Source organism: Ambystoma mexicanum, chromosome 3q, assembly GCF_040938575.1.
Source record: "Ambystoma mexicanum isolate Mex_15411 chromosome 3q, UKY_AmexF1_1, whole genome shotgun sequence".
Lineage (NCBI taxonomy): Eukaryota > Metazoa > Chordata > Amphibia > Caudata > Ambystomatidae > Ambystoma > Ambystoma mexicanum.
Genome location: NC_090926.1, coordinates 1,265,176,244 through 1,265,201,770, shown reverse-complemented (window position 1 = coordinate 1,265,201,770; position 25,527 = coordinate 1,265,176,244). Strand labels below are relative to the sequence as shown.

Here is a 25,527-nt window from a genome sequence, read left to right as displayed (position 1 = left end):
AGCACCCTAGATGGAGGTAAGGGTGAGTTGCGAGAGCTCACCGCAGTGTGTAACAAGCAGCGACTGGCCCACCTGTAGATGACGGAGGAAACAAGGAGGTCCGTGAAACAATCCTGAAGTCTGTCAACGAAAACTAATGGGTGGATTCAGAACTCCAAAGGAGTCTGTGTTGCAATTCCGAGGTCGCGAGGTCCGTGAAGCACGAGCAATACGTCAAAACAGAAGGGAAAATCCAAGAGGAGTCCGTGTAGCAATTTCGATTTCGAGAGGTCCGTGAAACAAGAACAGTAATGGCTGTACAGAGTTCCAAGGAAACAGCTGTGAGGCAAAGATCCGAGGGCGAGTCACTGGTTAAATAGATCGCTTCCTTGTCACGTGACACGCAACAGTATCACGTGAACGGGAATTCATACCGCGTGACCGGGAACCAACTGTCACGTGATGTGGACGCGATCGTTTGCGAATACCTTCCCCAATGCGCCTGGGTAACTGCCACTGTAAGAAGTGGTACAATCGGGACTGCGCATGGCACCTGCCGTGTCTTGGATCAGTGAATCGTCCCAGAGGGACACGGGGAACCAGCCACTCACGTGACCCCTGCCCCATGTGAGTCCCAGAGGAGAGAGACGCATGGTCTGGGCGTGCTATGGGGAACCTAGGTGTTGCAAGGACATGTGTCAAGAGTGTGGTGCATGACAGAGGGGAGCGTGACAGAGGCCCCCCACCCCCCAAAAGCCCACGACCCCATGGGCAGGACGGATGATCCCTATGGAAGCGGGAGATGAGACAGGGAGCATTGACATCCCCAGCAGGGACCCAGGAACGTTCATCGGGGCCATAACCCGCCCACTCCACCAAGTACTGCAATCGACCCCTGAAAACACGGAAACCCAGAATGTCAGAGACCTCGAACACATCGGGGGAACCCAGGGAAACCGGGGCAGCCGGGGAACGGAGGCAGGTAGGACCGGGGCAAGGCTTGAGCAGCGAGGTGTGAAACACCGGGTGGAGCCGCCAAGCCTTAGGGACCAGGAGCCAATAAGCCACGGGATTGATCACACGGGAAACCACATGAGGCCCTATGAACCAGGGCAGAAGCTTCCGACAACCCGGTAACTTGAGATGTCGAGTGGATAACTAGACCCTATCACCCACCGAATGGACAGGGGCCGACAATTGTTTTCGGTCCGCCACAGACTTCAGAGAGGCTGGAGCCGCAAGGAGATGAACAAGGGTCTGGGTCTGGGAGTGGACAGCGGACAGATCGCGGACACAGACGGTAGCAGCAGGACTAACAGAAAGGGAGAAGTCAGGGATAGGTAGGACCCGAGGATATGATATGATTATGGCATTTGTAACGCGCCTATACACAAGTGTTTCAAGGCGCAACGAGGCGGGGTGGGGGAGGGGAGACAGATAACGATTCTACTAGGCCAGGTGTCATTCAGATCGCGCAAGTGCAAGGGTAGAGGGGACTGGGAAAAGTGCAAGGGGAAGGGGAGAGGGGAAAGTGCAGTACATGGTTAGTAGAATACAAGATAAATAATAGGGCCAGCAGGTGGCAAGTGCAGGGTAAGTGCTGGGAGGAGGGGCTGTAGGATACAGAGACAGTCCCGTAGTGCAGGTAGGCAGTGCAGGGAAGAGTGGCTGGGCCAAGGACCGAGATCGGTGAGTGGCCCAGTAGCAGATTCAGTGCAGGTTCAGTGATTTTAGCAGGGGAGAGAGGGTGAGAAAGCAGAGGCAAAGAGGAAGATTTTGGGGTGCTTCCGGAACCGGAGATGGTTCTCCTCAAGTATCAGGGAGGCAGGAAGGCTGTTCCAGAGGGAGGCCCCTGCTGCGGAGAGAGATCTACCCCCAGCTCGTTGCTTGGAGAAGCGGCTGACCCTGAGGTAGTTGGAGGTGGATGAGCGAAGAGCTCGAGAAGAAAGATATTTAGGAAGAGAGAGTTGAAGGTATTTTGGCCCAAGGCCCCAGAAGGCCTTGTGGAGAAAGCAGAGGGTTTTGAACCTAATCCTCGCAGCCACTGGGAGCCAGTGTAGTGATTTCAGTCCTGGAAAGATATGGTCCCTGGGCTTGAGGCCAAGGATGCTGACCGTAAAGGTCACAGAACGGGGAGAACCCTGTGGAGGAGTGCACAGCGTTGTTGTAAGCAAACTCGGCAAGACGCAGAACCAGGACTGCAGTGTCAAACAATGCAGGTATTGTTCCAGGGTCTGGTTGACCCGCTCGGTCTGCCCGTCCGTCTCCGGGTGTTAGGCCGAGGAGTAACGAGAGTCAACACCCAATAACTTAGTCAAGGCCCGCCAAAAGCGAGACGTGAATTGGGAACCCCTACCAGAAATCAACACGGAAGGTAACCCAAACAAGCAGAAAACAGACTTGAAAAAACAACCCAGCCAATACAGGAGCGGAAGGAATGCCCATGCATGGAATGAAGCGAGCCATTTTTGTAAAGGAGTCCACCACCACCCAGAAGGAGTCAAATCCCTGTACCCTTGGCAAGTCTGTTACGAAGTGGTCGTAACAGGCCCAAAGGACGACCCTTACGGTGGTTACACTGAGTACAGACGGAGCATGAGTTTACACAACAGTCGACGTCCTGTTTCATGGAAGGCCACCAACACCAGCGCTTCAGTAGAGCTAATGTCCTCTGTGAGCGGGGTGACCATTTATGGCTATGTCACGGGACCACTCCAGGGCAAGATTATGGGTGTCTGTGGTGGGTAGTACTAATCTGTCTTGCACAAAGGGTAACCGGTCATGATATACAGGATTCCATTCTGACAGCTGGTCTGGTGACTGGACACCCAAGTACGGATAGTGTCCAAGAGGGGCAGGGGTGGAGTACAATGGCATACAACATTCCCCTTGCCTAATAAGGACTTGGGGTATACAGGTAAAGAAATGCCACCAGGGGAACGAGACAACGCATCGGCCTTCCCATGAGTGATACCAGAGCGATGCTTGATTTGGAAGTCATAAGCCACAAAAACAAGTGCCACCTGACCTGTCTCCAGTTAACACACTTGAGGGAGGCCAGGTCTTGGAGGTTCTGGTGGTCCGTAAACACAGTCGTACAGCGTTTTGCACCCAAAAGATGGTGACGCCACACTTGAAAGGCGTCTTTCATTGCCAACAACTCTTTTTCGGTTACTGTATAGTGACTCAGTGGGGGTGAATTTGCGAGAATGGAACGCCACAGGATGTAACCGGCCTGTGGCAGGGCATGATTGGGATAGAATTGCCCACAGGGCAGACGAGGAACTATGAATGGTAATTCCGGGTCAGGATGTTGAAGGACCAGGGCAGTGGTAAAGGCCGTTTTTAAATGGTCAAAGGCATGCTGGTGCTCCTCCGACCAGAGATATGGTACACGGGGACTGGTCAAAGCAGTGAGAGGCACCACAATGGACAAGAACCCAACAATAAAACGCCTGAAAAAGTTGGCGAAACTCAAGAAAGACTGCAAGGCTTTGAGATTAAGTGGTGTCGGCCAGTCCAGTACTGCCCAGAATTTGGACTGGTTCATGGCCAACCCACGTGGCGTGATACGGAAACCCAGGAACTCTACCTCATCTACATGGAACTGGCACTTCTCGGGCTTCGCAAAGAGGGATCGCTCACATAATCGGGACAGAACTTCGCGTACATGCGTCACGTGTTCCTGCATATCCCGAGAGAATATGAGGATGTCGTCCAAATAGACGACCATGAACACATCCAGTATGTCACTGAAGACTTTGTTCATGAAGCGTTGAAACGTGGCCGGCGCATTGCACAGCCCGAATGGCATGACCGTATATTCGTATAACCCATAGCGGGTACAGAATGTGGTTTTCCACTCGTCCCCCTTACAGACACGAACCAAATTGTAGGCCCCCCTGCGATCTAGTTTGGTATAGCATGAAGCATGTGTTAGGCGGTCGAGTAATGGTGTTATAAGGGGTATCGGTCTTTCTTTGTGATGGCATTAAGCCGACGATAGTCCACACAGAGACGGAGATCGCCTTCCTTCTTGGGGACAAAAAAAAAAAAGGATCAGACTGGCTGCATGTGACGAGGAAGGACGTATGTGACCCAGACGTAGGGACTTCTGTACGTAGGTTTTCAAAGCTTGCTTTCCGGAAAGGGAAAGAGAATAAATACGACCAGTAGGAATGGTGGAATCAGGAAGCAAATCTATGGGGCAGTCATACGGACGATGTGGAGGGAGGACATCAGAGGGCCCTTGATCAAAGACCTCCTTGAAGTCTTGGTAATCCGGTGGAATGCCCTTGACGACCAAGCCTACTACATGAGAGCAGACGGGAGAGACCTGGGATTCTTCTAGAGTGAGATGCGCGATGGCACCCAATGCCTATGATGGTGTTTCATTACCCTGGGGCATCAAGAGAAGTCCTGGCATATATCGGATTCAAAATGTACTCGACCTGTCCTAGTCAATAAGGGGGTTGTGTTGTTTCAGCCATGGAATACCCCAAATGATACCAAACTGTGGCATGGCAATCAAGTCAAAACTGATAGTTTCTTTATGGGTGGACTGGATGATCAAGTTGAGCGGTGCCGTTTGTTTAACGGGACCGGACACCAGGGTAGTACCATCGACAGCCTGTACGGGCTCAGGGCGTGTTTTGTTTACCAAAGGGAGGTTCAGGGATAAGGCCAACGCGATGTCAATGTAGTTCCCTGTGGCCCCTGAATCAATAATGATGGCAACGGGATGCGTAATGTCTGGGGTGGGTTGCAGGATCGCATGTACCACAATGGGTCTGATGCAACCAAATGCGGGCACTGCGTCCGGGGAGAAACAAGGAGTGCTCGATCCAGACCCCGGGTCTATGATTGAGCTGTCCGAAAAACCTGGTTCTTTGGTTTCGGACGACGTGGGCATTCCTTAACGAAATGTCCGATTAGGCCACAATAGTAACAGGTGTTATCCACCCTCCTTCGTTCCCTTTCAGTTGGGGTGATTGGGCTGTGGTCCCTCCCACTTGCATGGGCTCCCCAGGGGAGTCAGAGGAGGAAGAGGCAGTAGTCGAGACAGAGGGATTAGAGAACCCGGCTTCAGCTCTGCGTTCGGTTCGACGAGCGTCGACCTGTAGAGCCAAATCCACTAGTTCTGGGAACTGTGTTGGCAAGGAGGGGACAACCGAAAGGGCATCTTTCTTGGAATTGCTCAGACCCCTATGGAACACCGACTTCTTGCTTTCTGGCCAAGAAGTTTCGGCTGATAACTAATTGAAGCAGGTGATGTACTCTATGAGCGTCCCTCTTCCCTGATTCAGATACAGTAACTCCAGGTCATGGGACTGGACCTTGTGACGAGTGTCAAAGACCCGTGACATCTCTGCCACCAGAAGGTCAAAGTCGTACAGGGTGGGGCTGTCGTTTTCTAGAAGGGGATTGGCCCAGGCAGCTGCAGTGCCTGCCAAATGGGATAACGTAAAAGCTGCATTAGTGGTGGAGTCAGGAAAAGCCAAAGGCCTACACAAGAAGGGAATAGTTTCTTACCTGTAACTCCATTTCTCCAGCATTGGTATCTTTCATGGATTCACATGCTTAGAATATTCCCCGTCGTGAGACTGGGAACCTTCCCAGTCTGACAACGGAGAATATTCTAAGCATGTGAATCCATGAAAGATACCAATGCTGGAGAAATGCAGCTTACATTGATTGAGGAAGGTGCAGAACTTTCTGGGGTCACCATGGTATCTTTCGGGGGCTGCTAATGGAAACGGCGTGGGGAGTAACATGGGCACAGGGTTCTGTATGGGTTCTGTATGTTGGGAATCGGGAGGGGTCAGTGATGCTGTGTCCCCGAATTCGGTGCCTGCAGGAAGGGGATGCTGAACACTCTGTATGGAATCTAGACGTTGATGAATGGGGGTATTAGCTGCAGCCATGTCTGCCCTTAGTACTGTGATCGCCTGAACCACAGTGGCCATGGGGTCATCCGCGGAGCCCTCCATAATCAACACGACTGACGGCTTCACAGTCTGTCAAGACTTGATTGTCGTGAAGATTAGAGAGACCTCCGTCCACAAGTACCACACAGAGAAAGTAACACCACTCTCTGTGCAGTCCTTGAGGCCACAGGTGGGAGATGCTAGAAGCCCGGAACCACGGAACACTGGAAACCCCAAGGCCACTAGTAATGGCAGTGATGTTGATGCTAACCACACTGGGTTTAGGTAGTGGGTCCGTGGGGGGGCACGTGAGCAGCACCCCAGATGGAGGTAAGGGTGAGTTGGGAGAGCTCACTGCAGTGTGTAACAAACACCGACTGGCCCACCTGTAGATGACGTTGGAGGAAACAAGGAGGTCCGTGAAACAATCCTGAAGTCTGTCAACGAAAACTAATGGGCAGATTCAGAACGCCAAAACAGAAGGGAAAATCCACGAGGAGTCTGTGTAGCAATTTCGAGGTCGAGAGGTCCGTGAAACAAGAACAGTAATCGCCGTACAGAGTTCCAAGGAAACAGCTGTGAAGCAAAGATCCGTGGGCGAGTCACTGGTTAAATACAGATAGCTTCCTTGTCACGTGAGAAGCAACAGTATCACGTGAACTGGAATTCATACCGCGTGACCGGGAACCAACCGTCACATGATGTGGACGCGATCGTTTGCGAATACCTTCCCCAATGCGCCAGGGTAACTGCCACTGTAAGAAGGGGCACAATCGGGACTGCGCATGGCGCCCGTCGCGCCTTGGATCGGTAAATCGTCCCAGAGGGACACGAGGAACCAGCCGCTCACGTGACCCCCGCCCTATGTGAGTACCAGAGGAGGGAGAAGCGTGGTGTGGGCGTGCTATGGGGAACTTAGGTGTTGCAGGGACATGTGTCGGAGAATGGTGCATGACAGAGGGGAGCGTGACACTGATGAATAATCTCTGGCCTCAGCACCATTGGAACATGGATGTTTGCTAATCTACTAAATCTCATGCATCTCTTTTTGATGTGGCCATACATAAGAGAAAGAAGTTAATGTGTGCACCGTTCGGAAGACTAACAGGGATAAGTCCTTGTTAGGACAGTTTTTACAAGACTAACACCAGAGTTCAGGGTAGCATTGATAGAGCAGCCAGGTTTATTTTAGGAGGGGGAGAGCGCTGTAGAATCAGTTCAAATGACATTGTAATACAAATGGTCCAAAGAAACACAGAAACACAATGTATTGTAAAAATAAAGGGTTTATTTAAATACATTGTATTATGCCCTACTCTAGTGGCTGTATATATGTCATCTATTATTAGTGTTATGTGATACTTCTACCAGTTAGCAGTCATTTTCCATAGTGTTGTTTTGCCATAAATAACAATTTTATACATACTGTCTAAGTGTAATTTGTGATCCCCCCTGTGTGTACTCATTGCGGACCCTTTACAAGCTCACCACTTCTTGAGACCTAGTCTAGAGCTCTTGTCACTGCTACCTTGAACTGGTTTGGCTACAGCTCCCAGAGTTGTCCCCGTCACAATATAGGTTGGCTTTCTATACATCCATCCACGAGGCCAGAATATAGAAAATCAGTCCCAACAACTTCCTTTGCCTTCGCCCCATCTCTCACACCCCTCCCCCGGGTATGGTCACCTCCAAAAGTTGCTGAGCTATCGTTTAGTCTCCTGCACGTCTCTAGGGAGACCTTCTGACTCCAGCAGGGCTTGTGGGTCCATACCTACAGGTTGAGGGTCTTGATTTGCTGCACATGTCCGTCCATCACCATTTCCTGCTCCAAGGGACCCTCAATGGTGTGTCCAACTCCATGTCTTTACTGAGGCCCCCAGATTCTGCTTGAAGTTGTGCTTCCGTTCCTCCAGCATTACAAGACTCCTGTGCTGACCTCTGCAAATTCTCCTTGGCTGCACTGATGCCACTTTAGCAGGCTCCAAACCTGGCTTCTCAAAGTGGCCTTGTCATGGATCGCCTGCTGAAGGACTCTCTGCTTCCCTTTGGTTCTGTTCTCCCATCGCTGTAGGACCCTGTGCTGCCCCTGCCCAGGCAGAGCTGAACTGCAGTAATCCTTGCTGGGTGACATGGTGACTCCTCTCTGCAAAATCTCTTCCTGGGGATGCGCAGAACTTGGGACCCAAACACAGGTCTAGTCCTCCTCATTCTTCTGAAGGTATTTGGATCCCTCTGGGGCCCAATGTGCAGATACCATAGTCCGCTCCATAAGGCAACATTGGCCCATTGATTTTTATGGTCCGATAGACCAACATTGCAATTTTGGGGTAATTGGACTTGTATAAAACGGTCATGATGAATACACAAGGGAATTGCACAGAATCAAGAGTTTACTGTACCTTTCAAACAGCCTCCTGCAACGTTGCCTCGATTGCTCAGCCAGTGCTACTTGGAGAGCGAAGGTAGATCAGACGTTACCTACTTCTAGAAAAGATGGGTGCTATATCTGGGCTCTAGAAACAAAGCCTAAGCAAAATATTGGTCCACCAATACATACCTGCAGGTCGACGTCAACTGGTCCAGAGAAATTGGCACTTTCCCCTTTCTCAAACTGGTTCTCCAGCCGAATCAGGATGGAGTTCTCATCCCACTGCGCCAGGGTCAGGATGTGGACATTCAGAGGAAGTTCGCCATTCAGAGCCGAGAACTAGTAGATGGGAGAGAAAGGCGTGTGAGATTGTGAGAACAAAAGCAGACATGAGAAGCAAATTGGGAGCACGAGATTATAGGAGAAATTGCTTTAATGAAAGGAGGCACCTAGACAGGTAGAAACTATGTGAACTAGGGTACAAGAGAAGAGAGGAAAAGTTAAATTAGTTGTCCATCGGCTGTTCACTGTACAGTAGATGAACACAATCACGCACATGGCCTGGTACAAGTGTTGTTATATAGCCAATAGCTCTACTGAATTTCCACGGTAAGTGAGCTATGGAAGAAAGTGAAGTAGGTCTGAGGTGCGTTGCAGAAGATGCGTGACTACATGGTGAGTGTTCCATGTGTTAATATCCCGTAGAAATATCGCCATATTTTTGCTGCGATATTAAGGCATGGAACCTGCGGGGGACACCCCGCATTATTTTTAAAGGAGCGGGGGACACACCCGCAACCCCCGCTCCCAAGAACCCCAAAAATGATCCCCCAAAAATATTGCCTATGGCCGTTCCAGACGGCCATATATGGGATACATTACTCACCGTAATCGTATTTCTGATGCTTGTATCTGCTTAGATTCACATGCTGTGCATAGGCCGACATCTAGTGGAAGCTGCGGAGTATTACAGTTTGTTTTTCGAAACTCGAAAATGGGCGTCGACACAGGCGTGCCAGTAATACTATCCCTAGTGTGACGTCCACTGTACCCAAGATCCCTCACGCGTCTGGGATCCTCAGATTGTATTTTTTCTGACATGAGGAAGCATGAGGAGTAGCGTGAGTACAGATAATCCAAGCAGATAGACAGAAGGTAAGACTACAAGCAATCATGCGCCTTCTCTCGGAGGGGAGGAAGGGTGGGTCGCATGTGAATCTAAGCAGATACAAGCATCAGAAATACGATTACGGTGAGTAATGTATCCCTTCTGAGGCTTGTGGAATCTGCTTAGATCACATGCTGTGCATAGATTAGCGAGCAGTACCCGAAGAAGGAGGTGGGATGTGAGAAGGGTCATGAGCAAACAGGTGTCTTAGAACCGCTTGTCCCACTTGTGTATCTGTCTTGGAATGAGTGTCAATGCAGTAATGCTGAGTAAAAGTGTGAATAGAGCTCCAAGTAGCTGCTTTGCAAATGGTGTCGAGGGGAACATTTGCAATGAAAGCCAGAGTGGCACCAATGCCTCTAGTAGAATGGGCCCTTGGCGTAAAAGGCAGAGTTTTTTCAGAAAGAGAGTAACACAGCTGTATACAGTTGATAATCCACTTCGAGATCGCGCCTTTAGAGACGTGATCCCCCTCTCTGCCTGTAGCTACGGAGACAAACAGTTGATCTGTTTTTCTTAGCGGTCTGGTCTTATTTACATAGTAGAGGACCGCCCTACGCACATCAAGGGTGTGTAGTTTCACCTCAGCCGAGCTTTGCGGGTTCTGGAAGAAAGCCGGAAGCTCGATGGACTGGTTTACATGGAATTTAGATATGACTTTAGGTGAGAACCTAGGGTGTGTGCGTAAAACCAGTTTGTCTTTGTGGATAATAAAGAAAGGATCTTGCACTGACAGAGCCTGAATTTCACTGACCCTTCTTATGGAGGTAATGGCTACTAAGAAGGCCGTTTTATAAGTCAGGTGTTTGAGACTACTTTTATGCATGGGTTCGAAATAGGGGCCCATGAGCTTAGCAAGCAACACATTGAGGTCCCATCCTGGCGGTGGGTTCGAAATAGGAGGGTGAAGTCTCTTTACTCCTTCCATGAAGGCTTTAACTACTGGTACTTTCCACCACGATACTTTGTTATGGGATGTGGTGTAAGCCGAGAGGGCTGCCAGGTGTACTTTCAGAGAGTTAAAAACCAAACCTGCGTCCAGCAGGTGGAGCATGTATGTTACCACGTTGGAAGGAGTGCAATCAACTGGGTTGATTTGTTTATTCTGGCACCAAATAACGAATCTCTTCCACTTGTCAAAGTAACAGTGCCTTGTGTTTGGTTTCCTGGATTCTTTTAGGATGTCCATACACCTCTGTGGTAAATTGAGATGCCCAAACTCTATGACCTCAGGAGCCATGCTGCTAGGTTCATTGAGTTGGGTTCTTGGTGCACTGTTAGACCTTGTTGTTGGGACAGTAGGTTGTACCAGGCTGGGAGTTTGATGGGCTCGCACAGCGCCATCCTGCGTAGGTGTGGAAACCATGGTTGTCTCGCCCACATGGGAGCAACTAGGATGAGCGTCATCGATTCCTTGTTCATCTTGTACACCACCTTTCTGATGAGAGGGGTTGGTGGAAAAGCGTACGCAAACATCCCTGACCAGTTCATCCACAGGGCGTTCCCTTGGGAGTCTGGCTGGGGGAACCTGGATGCAAATCCTGGGCATTGTTTGTTTTCGCTTGTGGCGAATAGGTCTATAGTGGGGAAACCCCACTGAGAGAATAGATTTTCTACGATCTCTCTGTGAAGGACCCATTCGTGTTCTTCTGGAAGGGAGTCTCTGCTTAGGGCATCCGCTAGGGAATTGAGCTCCCCTGGAACATGTTGTGCTGATAGGAAGATGTTCCGTCTGAGTGCCCATATCCAGATTTTCTGGGCAAGCTTGGACAGATTTGGCGAACGAGTCCCTCCTTGTTTGTTCAGATAGAACATGGCTGTCGTGCTGTCCGTCCGGATCTGCACCGACAAGTTTAGTAGATGGGGCTCGAACGCCCGAAGCGCTCGGAATACTGCCAGAAGCTCTAGCAGGTTGATGTGGTTCTTGGCTACTGAGTGAGACCAGAGACCCTGAGCTGTGTGGTGGAGATGGTGAGCTCCCCACCCAGTCAGGCAAGCATCTGTAGTTACCACTGCTTGTACTTCGGGATCGTAAAAGGGTTTTCCCCTTGCGAGATTCTCTTTTGTCCACCAGTGTAAGCTCTGTACGAGTGTTGGCGAAACGACCACTAGATCGTCCCACTGACCACTTGCCTGAGACCACTGTTTCGCCAACCATTCCTGCATGGGACGCATGCGCAGACGCGCGTGGGGGACCAGGTAAATGCATGACGCCATCATGCCCAGTAACCGCATTGCTTTGCGTACCGTTATTTGTTGACCTGACTGATAATGTGGAATTTGCAGTAGTATATTCCGAATTCTCTCTTCCGAGGGGAAGGTCAACCCTTTCTGAGTATCTAGGATTGCTCCTAGGAACTGTTTTGAGGTGCTTGGCACCAGACTTGACTTTTTCTCGTTGATAGAGAAGCCTAACTCGTGGAGGAGGTCGATAGTCCTCTGAATGTTTGACCTGCAAATTCTTGGGGTTTCCCCCGTTATGAGCCAGTCGTCCAGATAAGGGTACACTGGGATTGCCTCCCTGCGTAGGTGTGCAGCTGCCACCGCCAGTACCTTGGTGAATACCCTTGGTGCTGAAGCTATCCCGAAGGGCAGTACCTTGAATTGGTAGTGGCGACTGTCCACTTTGAAGCGCAAGTATTTTTTGTGCGCCGGGAGCATGGAAATATGAAAATAAGCATCTTTCATATCCAAGGTTGCCATGTAGTCCCCCTTTTTTAGGAGGGGGATTACCTCTTGTAGCGTGGTCATACGGAATTTTTGGGGCTTGACATACTTGTTGGCAGGCCGCAAGTCCAATACTGGGCGCATTGTCAAATCTTTCTTTGGCACAAGGAAGTAAGTTGAATAGATACCCTTGTTTACCTGGTGTCCTGGGACGAGTTCTATCGCGTCCTTTTCTAGCAGAATGGCGATCTCCTCGAGAAGGATCTTCTGATGTTCTAAGGAGTGTATTCTTTGTCGTGGAGGGTGGTTCCGGGGACGCTGCAGTAATTCTATACAATATCCTGTGGACACTGTTGACAGCACCCATCTGTCTGAGGTGATCCCTTCCCAAGCCTGGGTGAAGTTGGAAATGCGTCCCCCTACTGGGGTTGCGTGAGAAGGGACCCTGAACTGAGCGTCACTGCTTTGGCGGAGGCGTGCCACCTCCCTTGTTGGGGCTGCCTCTGCCTCTTCCACGACCTCTCTTGTTACCTTTACTGTAACTTTGGGTAGACTGCTGGTTGTTGTTCCATTGTGTACCCTGTCCTTGGGCATAGTTGCCTCTTTGTGAATTTTGGCCGCGTGGGCGACGAAAATTACTGTTCCCCCTCTGATTAGGGGGTTTGTTGGTAAGCTGGCCAAGGGATTTGAGAGTCTCATTGTTAGGGAGAATTCTCTGGTTAGGCTGAATTTCCCTACCTAGTGAGTCCCCCAGCAGCTTTGCTGGATTTCTGGGGTTTAATTTTTTTCTCCTGCCAAGAGTGAGACTCTTTTACCCTCACTCTTGGACATGTTGAAGTGTGTTTTCTTGGTTAAACCTTGTGTTGAATGGGCTATGGGGTCTTTTACTCCATAGGGCCTCATGTATTTTTGTGATGTGGGTCACACAGCACCCTCTGTGCCGTGACCCAGGGGTGTCCTAGGGACTCCCCAACATAGACTCCATACCCTGGGACTGACTACTGTCTCCCAGGGCATGTAAAGTCACCAAAGACTTTGCTAGTCTTGAATCCTGAACAGAACCAGTACAAACCATCATATTGTGGACGTACTGGCTGGGGCAATTCGATTGCCCCAGGGTCTGTTAGTCGAGGGGGCACGTCTCCGTCCCCCCTGATCGAGTTTTGGCTGGTGGCAGTGGAAACTACTTTTTATATTCGACCGCGAATATTTCCCTATGGGATTTCCCATTGTTTTAGGCTAACACATTTAATTATTTATTTACGGTAGCCTTAAACATACCGCCGGTTTATATATTTATTTTTATAACTCCGGTTGGGACTTTTTGCCAAAACTTGATTCTAAAATGGCGTTGGTGTTCGCCTCTGTAACTCTGACCCAAAGTGGAGCCCTTTGTTCCACTTTTGGCGGGCTTCTCCACAGAAGCCCTCCAAAGTGGTGCCACTCTGTCTGGGGTACTTAGGAGGGGTGGAGGGGGATTTAGGCACCCTGGACTGAGTTACCTTGGTAACTCAAGTCGCACTCCGTCCTGATTGGCCCAAGTGGTGAGCCGCCCGGCTCACCACTTAGCATGTTTGAGTGACAGCTAGGCTGGGTGAATGGGGGTTTGCTGCATAAAAGCAGGGCTTTGGGGACTGGGACTTCAGAAGTCGCCACAGGACCAAGAATCCGACGAGGGAAGAGCTGAGCCGACCTGCTTCGACGACACCACCCGGTGGAGCCCTGCTGAACCGTCTCACCACTTTTTCCCGACGACCGAGGAGAACTCTTAACGGAGTGGCTCCTTCCCTTGACTGGTGGGGACAACCAGTTTTCGCCTTCTTTCCGTCCTTTTGAGGTATCTCGTGGCCGCCTTGCCTGTGCCAAGTACCCCGGCATCCGGAATACCACACTTTACCCCCATACCGCGAAAGTCGGTACCAACCCTTTAACCGGAGGACTCCGCGGCTGGTTTCTTCCCGGGCAGTGCTACGACCTTTCTCTTCTGCTCTTCAGCGAGATATTCTTCTCCCCTGACCGACGTCGAGCCTTGCTGTCGCTGCCTGGAACAACTGCCCCCGCTGGAGGATCCTTTCCGCTTAAGGTACTGTGTTCCGCCTGGCTTCCCTTGCTACCGACTGTACGGGGTAGATTTAGTCCCCGGCTTTCGAACCTGGGAGTGCCTGGGACACTTTGGCTAAACTTTCTGAGCCACTCTAAACTCTTTTTGACTCTTTGCAAGACTTTGAATCTCTAACTACCAGTGTGATCTTGGGCACATTTTCGCTCCGGCTACTCTAAGAGTGGGCCCTGCCTAGTGACTTTTGCTCACCTGTGACTTTATTCTTCTTTAAGCCTATTGCAAGTGTTCTGGACCTTAGAGTGGTGTGTCTAACCTATTTCTGCTTTTTCTCTCCCTTTCTTGGAAACTACTAGAGTGTCATCTAACGTTAAGCACTCACCTCTGTTTTAATTAAGTGGTGTTAACCTAGAGTTGTCTAGATAGGAGAAAGGATTGAATTTACTTTCAGTATAACTGTGTTGAAGTGCTTTTACTATATTTTTACTAGAGTGTTTTTAACTTATGTGTATTTTAAATAAATAACTATATTCTTTTGAAACCAAGCTCTGGTCAGTGTTTGCTTGTGCTATTGTGTTTTGGTACATATTGTGTATACTTTACATACTGCCTAACTCTTCTTGAGAGAAGTCTGACTGCTCAGCCACAGCTACCAGGTAAATCTGGGTGGTACAGACTGCTACCAAAGGGGTTTACTGCTCTACCTGTAGTCTTAAATCTTTTGCAGTGTTCCCCAAGGGAACTGCACAGGTTTCTGCCTAACACTGGTGTACAGCGGTGGGATTTGTATTGAGTATACATTTTATTGTGCTTTAGATACCTTAGTACAACTAACCACAAAGCTTAGCACTGAAAAAGTAAAACCTCTAACATGTCAGTTATAGAAAGCTATAGTCAAGAGTCCCTTGCAGCCAAAACTGCTGATTGTTTAAGAATGCTCTGTAAACATAAGGATCTCCTGACTAAGGGCAAGAAAATGGAGCTGATTGAAAGATTGTTAGCTAACCAAAGTCTGGGTGATGGTTCAGAGGAGCCTACCACTCCAGCAACTGTAGATGACAGTATTGAAGTTAACATGGAGCAAAATGTTGATGTTTCTGAGGAAGAGTCAGAAGAGGAGGGTGAGGCTGTTGTAACTGTCCCCCCTAGGCCTCTGCCTGCTCTACCTGCTGTGCCTACTGGACCTTTACCAGGTCCCACATTTAGTCCTCAGTACTTTGAACTGGAGAAAATGAAGCTAGAATTGGAGTATAAGAAACTTAATGCTCAAACTGACAAAGAACTAAGGCTAAGGGAAATGGAGCTCAAGTATGACTTAGAAATGAAGAAATTATCTGTTGAGAATGTTTCTCTCTCTGGCTCCTCTAGAAGTTCCAGTCCTAAAAGACCCCGGATGCCTAAAGAATTGGTTGGTATGTATGAGCCTAAGTTGGATGTGTTGGATTGGTTGTCTCTGTTTGAATATAATCATGGGCTCCAGAACATCACAGGAAATGACTTACTCACCTGGTTGTTCTCTAGGCTTCCCCCTGTTGCAACTGATGTAGTAATGGAGATGGGGGAGGAGGATAGGAAGGACTATGAATGTGTGAAACTAGCTTTGATAGCTAGGTTTGGGAAGACCCCTTCCCAGTATCTTAAGAGGTTTAGGAGCCTCAAAAAGCATGATGGTACCCCTTGGGCTACCTGGGTGAGTGAATGTTTGAAAAACTTAGAGGGATGGATTAAGGGTTACAAGGTGAACACTTATGAAGGTATGAAGAATTTGTTTATGTTGGAGACTATTTATGATGCCTGCTCTCCTGAGCTCAGACAACACTTGGCTGATTCCAAGGAATTAGATTCCCGGAAACTAGCTAAGGCTGCTGACTTGTGGGTTGCCAACAGGGCCACTCACAAGGATTCTGGGGTCACTCAGAAGAAGGATGGGGAGAAACAGCCAAAAAAAGACTCCAAGGAGAATTCTAATAATTCCTATCCCAAAGAGGGCCCCAAACCACAAAATAACCAGGGTAAGCCACATGGGAAACCTAGTCAGGCTACTGTACCTTCTGGCCACAAGCCAGAAGGAGGTCAGAACAAGCCACCCTTCCAGAGAGCATTTGGACAATGCTATGTCTGTCAGGGTACTGACCATATCAAAGGAGATCCCAAGTGCAAGGGTAAACCTGCAGGGATCAGCACAGTCTCCTTAGCCTTCACTCCTGAGGATGAAGTACAGATGGCTAGTGCCCACTTTGAACTCTTTGCTGAAGAACCCTTGGGTCTTCAAGCAACTGTAAACTTAGAGCCTATGGGTCTGGTTAGTCCCCAGAATAGGGTTGTGTATAACTCCCTACCTGTTAACTCTAAGGTGTATTATGTGGACAGTGTTCTTGTCAATGGCCAGGATACTCCTGCCAGGAGAGACACTGGGGCCAGCAGAACAGTAGTGGATGAAAGCTTCTTTCAACCTGAGGATGTGGCCAAAGCACCCAAAGGTCCCACTAAAATGTCTGGAGGCCCTGTCCAAATGGTTCCTATTCTACCAGCCCTCATTCAGTGTAACAACATGACAGTGAGGATCCCTGTCAGTGTTCAGACTGAGGTACCTGGGAAGGTCCTGTTGGGGAATGACCTAAGAACTCTAGGAGTAGTGTCACATACCCCCAGGCCTCCCAGTATGGAGAAGCAGAACTTAACCAAATTGGCTAGACAGGCTACCTTGAAGGACCCTTCTAAGCCTGTGGGACCCTCTACTGAGAACCCCACTACAAGCCCTGGTGTTAGTAAGTTGACCTCTAACCCAGGCACATTTCAGGATAGTATGCTAGGAACATGGGCGCCCCAACCAAGCTCCAGCAATGTTCCCCTAGTCTCAGAGTCTCTGACTCCCCCTGCTTCTGAGGAAGAGGTGGATAGACCAACTAGGCCCCTATCTGGACCTGAGAGAACTGGTAATTCTCAGTGCTGGTGGAAAACCAGAAAAGAAAAGTCTAAGGCCAAAAACCTTCAGACTGTTGGACCTTCTACTGAAGACCCCAACTCAAATCCTAATATTAGGGGGGGAACTCCTAAAATAGGTAAGGGTAGATCTAAGAGGAAGGGGAAGCAGGTACATTGCCTAACCCCAACCCCTCCAACCAAGAGGCCTAAGACCCAACCTGCTCCCACAAGAGAGGTGGTGAGGAACCTTGGAGGCCCCTCTAGATCTAAGGGAATCCTTTATAAGGACCCCTTCAAAAAGCCTAACATAGGTTCAGAAGTTGTACCAACTTCTGAGGGACTGGTCAACCAGATCCCCTATAACAAAAAGACTGATGTTCCTCAAAGGGTCTGTAGGTCCGTTAGCTTGCAAAAGAAAACCTTTGAGTTCTCCATTGAACATAGGTCAAGGTGTCACCATCAAAATGCTGATGGACTCTCTAGGATGTATATCATCGACTAGAGGTATGAGGTTCATCCAGGAGTGGATTAAATCCTCCTGTCCCTTAGTCTGGGGGGGGCGAGTGTTAGGGAGAATTCTCTGGTTAGGCTGAATTTCCCTACCTAGTGAGTCCCCCAGCAGCTTTGCTGGATTTCTGGGGTTTAATTTTTTTCTCCTGCCAAGAGTGAGACTCTTTTACCCTCACTCTTGGACATGTTGAAGTGTGTTTTCTTGGTTAAACCTTGTGTTGAATGGGCTATGGGGTCTTTTACTCCATAGGGCCTCATGTATTTTTGTGATGTGGGTCACACAGCACCCTCTGTGCCGTGACCCAGGGGTGTCCTAGGGACTCCCCAACATAGACTCCATACCCTGGGACTGACTACTGTCTCCCAGGGCATGTAAAGTCACCAAAGACTTTGCTAGTCTTGAATCCTGAACAGAACCAGTACAAACCATCATATTGTGGACGTACTGGCTGGGGCAATTCGATTGCCCCAGGGTCTGTTAGTCGAGGGGGCACGTCTCCGTCCCCCCTGATCGAGTTTTGGCTGGTGGCAGTGGAAACTACTTTTTATATTCGACCGCGAATATTTCCCTATGGGATTTCCCATTGTTTTAGGCTAACACATTTAATTATTTATTTACGGTAGCCTTAAACATACCGCCGGTTTATATATTTATTTTTATAACTCCGGTTGGGACTTTTTGCCAAAACTTGATTCTAAAATGGCGTTGGTGTTCGCCTCTGTAACTCTGACCCAAAGTGGAGCCCTTTGTTCCACTTTTGGCGGGCTTCTCCACAGAAGCCCTCCAAAGTGGTGCCACTCTGTCTGGGGTACTTAGGAGGGGTGGAGGGGGATTTAGGCACCCTGGACTGAGTTACCTTGGTAACTCAAGTCGCACTCCGTCCTGATTGGCCCAAGTGGTGAGCCGCCCGGCTCACCACTTAGCATGTTTGAGTGACAGCTAGGCTGGGTGAATGGGGGTTTGCTGCATAAAAGCAGGGCTTTGGGGACTGGGACTTCAGAAGTCGCCACAGGACCAAGAATCCGACGAGGGAAGAGCTGAGCCGACCTGCTTCGACGACACCACCCGGTGGAGCCCTGCTGAACCGTCTCACCACTTTTTCCCGACGACCGAGGAGAACTCTTAACGGAGTGGCTCCTTCCCTTGACTGGTGGGGACAACCAGTTTTCGCCTTCTTTCCGTCCTTTTGAGGTATCTCGTGGCCGCCTTGCCTGTGCCAAGTACCCCGGCATCCGGAATACCACACTTTACCCCCATACCGCGAAAGTCGGTACCAACCCTTTAACCGGAGGACTCCGCGGCTGGTTTCTTCCCGGGCAGTGCTACGACCTTTCTCTTCTGCTCTTCAGCGAGATATTCTTCTCCCCTGACCGACGTCGAGCCTTGCTGTCGCTGCCTGGAACAACTGCCCCCGCTGGAGGATCCTTTCCGCTTAAGGTACTGTGTTCCGCCTGGCTTCCCTTGCTACCGACTGTACGGGGTAGATTTAGTCCCCGGCTTTCGAACCTGGGAGTGCCTGGGACACTTTGGCTAAACTTTCTGAGCCACTCTAAACTCTTTTTGACTCTTTGCAAGACTTTGAATCTCTAACTACCAGTGTGATCTTGGGCACATTTTCGCTCCGGCTACTCTAAGAGTGGGCCCTGCCTAGTGACTTTTGCTCACCTGTGACTTTATTCTTCTTTAAGCCTATTGCAAGTGTTCTGGACCTTAGAGTGGTGTGTCTAACCTATTTCTGCTTTTTCTCTCCCTTTCTTGGAAACTACTAGAGTGTCATCTAACGTTAAGCACTCACCTCTGTTTTAATTAAGTGGTGTTAACCTAGAGTTGTCTAGATAGGAGAAAGGATTGAATTTACTTTCAGTATAACTGTGTTGAAGTGCTTTTACTATATTTTTACTAGAGTGTTTTTAACTTATGTGTATTTTAAATAAATAACTATATTCTTTTGAAACCAAGCTCTGGTCAGTGTTTGCTTGTGCTATTGTGTTTTGGTACATATTGTGTATACTTTACATACTGCCTAACTCTTCTTGAGAGAAGTCTGACTGCTCAGCCACAGCTACCAGGTAAATCTGGGTGGTACAGACTGCTACCAAAGGGGTTTACTGCTCTACCTGTAGTCTTAAATCTTTTGCAGTGTTCCCCAAGGGAACTGCACAGGTTTCTGCCTAACACTCATACTCGTCCTTGGCATTCTTAAGTGCGTCTTCGACCGCTTTCCCAAACAATAGATCTGGTTCCACCGGCTTGTCTATTAATGAAGCCTGTGTTTCTGTTTTGAACCCCGACTGCCGTAACCACGCATGTCTCTTGATAACAGTTCCTTCTGCTATCAATCTTCCTGCGTTGTCTGCAGCGTCGAAAGTTGCTTTCAATATGCAACCAGACACGGCTCTCCCTTCTGCCGAGATCCGAGCCAACTGGCCCTTTAACGGTTCAGGAGCAGAGGCTATGAGCGCCGCGACCTCTTCCCATTGATGGCAGTTGTAACTTGCCAACAGGGTGGTGGAGTTTGCAATCCTTGCTTGGTAGGCGGACGTTGAGGCTACCTTCCTGCCAAACCCGTACAGTCTTTTGCTCTCCTTGTCGGGAGGAGCTTCTGACGACGATAAGGGTGTCCCAGCCCTCTTCCGAGTGTTGGTAACCACTAGGGAGTCTGGTTTAAGATGACCTCTTATATAAAGAGGGTCAGACTGGGCTGCCCGAAAAAGTTTTTCGACTCTGGGGTTCACGGCTCTGGTGAGGTTAGGATTCACCAGGGATGGATCTATTCTACGTTGGATGGATTTAAGGATAGGGATGGTCTGAGCGACCGGCCTCCTCTCTCCCACCAACTCTTCTGCAAAGTCCCTTTCCTCCTGTACACCGTGGGTGTCAATGTGAAAATGTTCTGCTGCGCGAGCAAGAACTTCATTAAGGAGGGGTTGGTTATCAACTGGCGAGTCGGTAACTGGGGCTTCGCTCTCTACCGGGGAATCTACTCTGTAATTTTCCTCATCTTCTACCTCCTCCAGGTCCTCATCCTCCGCATAGTATTCAGACCCGGTTCGTTCCTCCATAATTGAAAACTCCTGGTCCCCTTCAGGGAAAGGTTGTCCTTGGTATCTGGGGTGTGGAGTAGAGTATGGAGTAGAGTAAGGCTGCACCTCGAAGGGGTCAGGTCTTTCGACCCGGGCCTTTTTACTTAGGGGGATAGGATCAGAGGAGCCTGAGGGTGTGGCCCCTTGAGGGTCATACGAAAGGAAATGTTCTGGGTTTTTGTCATAAAAATCCGCTAAGGAAGACATCCTTGACATGACCCTGTCTATGTCCTCACTGGACCATTCTTTGGAACAGGGTATGACTTTAGTAGGCAACTTAGAGGACTTATCAAGGGTACCCTTGCTGGATGTTGATGTCCCAGTAGATTTATGTTTATCTGTCTGCTTGGGGTGGAAGGATGGTCTTACAGGAGTGGAAGGCTGAGCTTTCCGCTGTTTCCCTCCCTCCCCGTGCGTGGAAAAATGTTTTCCCTGCCCCTTAGAGGCCCCAGAGACTTTCGACGCCTGGCGCCGAGGGTCGGGAGAGGTATCTTGTTTCGAGCGTGGGGCCTCGCTGGTGTTAACTGCGCTCTCGGTCTCTTGGAGCGCGGCCTGGGGGTGGAAGTCGTCTTCGTCTTCCGACGATCGAACTTCCGTTAATCTAGGGAGCGAGGCACTCTTGGCAAGAGTGGATGATTGCCTTGCGTCATGAGGCGATCTCGATCGAGAGCGCCCAGAGGACACCGAGTCGGACCGTTCTATCCGTGCCTCTTTCCGAGAAGTCGACGTCGTCGAGGTTCGGTTGGACTTAGTGTGCTTAGTGTGTGTAGGTGTAGCGCTTGCGTCGCCGGGGGTCTTCCCCATAGCCGCCCTGCCGGACAACCTTCCGAGGTCGGGGACCTGCGCTCGGCAGTCTTTCGACGCCGTAATGCCCTCGCCGTCCGAAAGTACGGCGTCGCTGCCATCGCTGAAGGCGCCCTCCGCTGCCATGGCTGCCTGCCTGGCGTGGTGGGCCCAACGCTTTGTCGAACGGTCCTTAAGTGTTTTAGGTTTAAACCTACTACACGCTCTGCAGTTCGCTTCGGGGTGGTCCCTCGGCAAGCAGAGATTGCACGTGGCGTGCCTGTCGACCCAAGGGTATTTGCGATTGCACTTGGGGCAGAATTGGAAAGGGGTACCCTCCATACGCACCTTGAGGCAGCGGGCTGGTAAGTGTAGGAAATATAGTGTACCTATATACCAAGAGTGAAGAGTATGTACCACCCCCCACTCTCCCTACTTGCAGGGCCGAGGCCAGCGGCCTACTAGGCCCGGGCCGAGGCCAGCGGCCTTCCGAGGCCCAGATCCGTCGTGCAGCAGCCGACGGTCGATGTCTTCTCCAGCCGTCGTCGAGATCGATGTTCGACGTTGGGGTGGGGAAGGATGTTAATAAATAATTTTAAATTGCAATAATAGCAAAAGTATGGCTAAGGCCAGGGGACTCCGCAAGATGCTTCCGACCAGTATGGCGGAAAAAAACAATCTGAGGATCCCAGACGCGTGAGGGATCTTGGGTACAGTGGACGTCACACTAGGGATAGTATTACTGGCACGCCTGTGTCGACGCCCATTTTCGAGTTTCGAAAAACAAACTGTAATACTCCGCAGCTTCCACTAGATGTCGGCCTATGCACAGCATGTGATCTAAGCAGATTCCACAAGCCTCAGAAACATCGATATTTTTGGTGGGGATAATATGTAGCGATACCCATGGCGAGTCAGGGTCAGACAGCGAATCACTCTGCACTAACCTTGCAAAGAGTGTCCTGTGTGCAGACTGCTGTCACGGAGGCTCAGGCGTAACCACCATACTTATAGTAATACCAATTTATCACTCGGAAACTGCCCTAAAATATTCCCTTGTCCTTCAGACACTTTAGAATTTACCCTCCTAATTTCTTAATTCCCGATTAATGATCTACTCTTGCTGGATCGATATGCACCCAAGATATTGTTTCATCTGTACCCTCTGTCCACAGATTTCAGTCTGGATACCGAATGTGGAGGCAACATATACTACACTTTGGACAAGCTTTACTACAGTGTTGATTGCCATATTATAAAGGCTGAGTAAAGCAACAATTTACTTAGCTGTAACTATTGTTCTCCAGCATGGGTCTGGCATGGATTCACATGCTCATGAATATTCCCCGTCCTTAGGCCGGGAATCCTCAGTAAAAGAAAAAACTGTTTCACTTTAGTTTACAAACTGGCTTTCTCCTATAGACCGATCACTGAGCTCTGTGTCATACTGCCCCCAGCCAATGACTGCCCTCTCCCTAAGCCCCTCCTCTGGCAGCCATCTTCAGATTTGGTAGCATGTAAAGTGGCAGTATGACCAAGAAGAACCGCAGGGAGCAGGAGTTAGGATTCACATGTGAATCCATGCTAGGCCCATGCTGGAGAACAATAGTTACAGGTAAGTAACTTGTTCCTTCTCCAGCATGGGGTGCGGCATGGATTCACATGCTCATGAATAAAGAATACATAGCAGTACAACATTACACAACCACAGGAGGTGGAAAGGCTCAACAGAAGAAAATACTCTTACCTCTGGAACAGGCTCACCTTCAAGTGAACAGGTTGCGTAGCCTGCTTGGCTGACCCCAGACTCATCTCTGGAATGCCTGACGACGCAGTAGAATCTTGTGAAGGTGTGCATGGACCTCCACGTAGCAGCCCTGCAGATGTCCAGCAGGGGAAAACCAGACAGGAACACTGTCGTTGGAGCGATCGCTCTGGGGGAATGGGCTATCGGACAGTCGGGCAGCGGTCGGTTTGCCAACCGGTGACAGTGTGTGATGCAGCCGGAGGGCCACCTGGAGATGGAAGCCTTGGAAAAGACCTTCCCATGGTTCAAAGGACCAAAGTTCGTAAGCAGGTGAGATGTCTTCCGGAAACTCTTTGTGCGTGCCACAACCAACTTCCAGCGAGTGCAAAGTCATTTTAGCGGTTGACAAAGGTTTTGGAAAAAATACAGGTAACGTTGAGATGGAATTTCCGACTGAACCTTTGACATGAAGGAGGGGTGCACCCGCAGCACCACCGTCAAGAAAAGTCAGATAAGGCTGTTTGCAGGAAAGCATCTGGATCTCACCTACCCTCCTGGCGGAGGTGATGACCACGAGAAAAGCCGTCTTCCACTAAAGGAACGTGAGGGGCCTGATGCATAGGTTCGAAGAGAGCCCACATGAGCCATGTCAGCACCACATGAGTTCCCACGCTGGGGCAGGGGCCTTCACCGGCAGGAATGATCGAGACAGTCCTTTGGTCCCACCGTCTAGTGAAGGAGTTCCTCAAAGAGAAGACTGTCCTGCAGACCTGGTGTAGCGGAAGATAGCCGCCAGATGCACCTGGATAGAGGTGTGCACCTGCCCCACCTTGACCAAGGACAACAAGTAGGGAAGAATCTGCAGAGCCAAGACACTCAGAGGGTTGATCTTCTGCGTCCATCACCAGGTTGCGAAATGTTGTTAGGGAGAATTCTCATACCTTATAGATCCCCAGCAACTTTGCTGGATTTTGAGGACTTGATTTTTTTACCTGGAGGGAGTGTGAGCCTTTTTCCACACTCATGTATTTTGATGTGTGGTTTACTCTTGTGTTCTTTGATTATGGGGCTTAAAGATAACTCCATAGGCATCATCTTTTCATGTGTGTTACACAGCACCCACAGTGCAGTGACACAGGGAAGCCTTTTAGGCTGTCCCAAGGTTTAAATACCTTCTCTGGGATAAACAACTGTTTCCCAAAGAATGTAAAGTTAAAATTGACTTTACTAGTCTTTTTAAATTCCTAGACCCCGTACACACTATCTTACAATAGAGTGCTGAAGGGGTTACCTAGTATCCCCTATGTCTAGAAACTGATGTAGCAGTTAAATGCAAACCTTTCCCATCGAAATGGCTGGTTGCAGGGGTTTTACAACGAATTGCCATGATTTTTCCCCGACCGTGAACATCGGTAGCAAAAAATTGCGGGAGCCATGTTCTTCAAGATGGCGCCTAAGCCCCCTTTGTTTAAACATGTCCCGGTCTTCTTTTTTCACCATTTCCTTTTGGAAAGGTCTTCTAGGGTTTGTCCCTGCGCCCCAAACCAGGTTTGGTCCCTTTGTTTCTGTGCCTTTGGCGGGCTTCAGGACTGAAGACCGCCTCTTGCGCCTGAGTTTCTGGGGTGGCCAGGAAGTGAGGGAGGTGCCCGAAACGCCCTGTGCTTAGTCTCCTAGGAGACCCAAAGGCACTCTGGCGTGATTGGCTGGCTGACTGTCCATCAAGGCCAGCCACCCTGCTGGTTGAGTGGCAGCTAGGCTGGAATGAATGGAAGGAAACTGTTTAAAAGACGAGTCTCTTGGACTGAAAGGCAGAGTCAACCACTGGAACAAAAGAACCGAAGACGAGATGGAATAGGACGGCTGCTGCAACTACTGGACCGTTGGTTTGTCCGGTGGAGCCCTGCTGCCGGTCCAAATCGCCAAGTTCACCTCGACAGAGAAGCCCCTTCAAGGAGGACTTCTTCCTTGGAGTTGGTAGGACCAATCAACTCGTAAGCCACCTGGATGACATTCTCGGAGCTGGTTAGGATTAACCAGGGAGAAGGACACCAGCTTGTGTGCTTGAACAGCAGCAACCGGAATCGAAGATTTGCCAATTTGCCAGCTTTGTGACCAGTCCCCGTGCAATGCAGGAGTCCCCCGATGTCCTCCCTCCTGTCCCCACGACTGAGGCTCAGGAACAGCGAGATCTGCAGGAACTGCCAGGAACAGAGCCTTCAGCTGCATCTACTTCTTCAATATGAGGTACTGTGAAAACCCGACGAGAGAACTTACCTCTCAACGCGGAAGTTCGTGGGACTTTGGCAACTT

At 49.8% G+C, this 25,527-nt stretch overlaps 1 protein-coding gene across 1 annotated transcript in view; it reads right to left on the bottom strand.

Annotated features, from left to right (window-relative positions):
• Window positions 1-25,527, bottom strand: part of LOC138447859 (lysosomal alpha-mannosidase-like) — a 564,797-nt gene that overhangs the window by 85,128 nt on the left and 454,142 nt on the right. Inside the window, exon 22 of the mRNA XM_069604298.1 lies at window positions 8,464-8,613. Within this exon, the coding sequence (XP_069460399.1) occupies window positions 8,464-8,613 (150 nt within the window). The remainder of the gene's footprint in view (window positions 1-8,463; window positions 8,614-25,527) is intronic.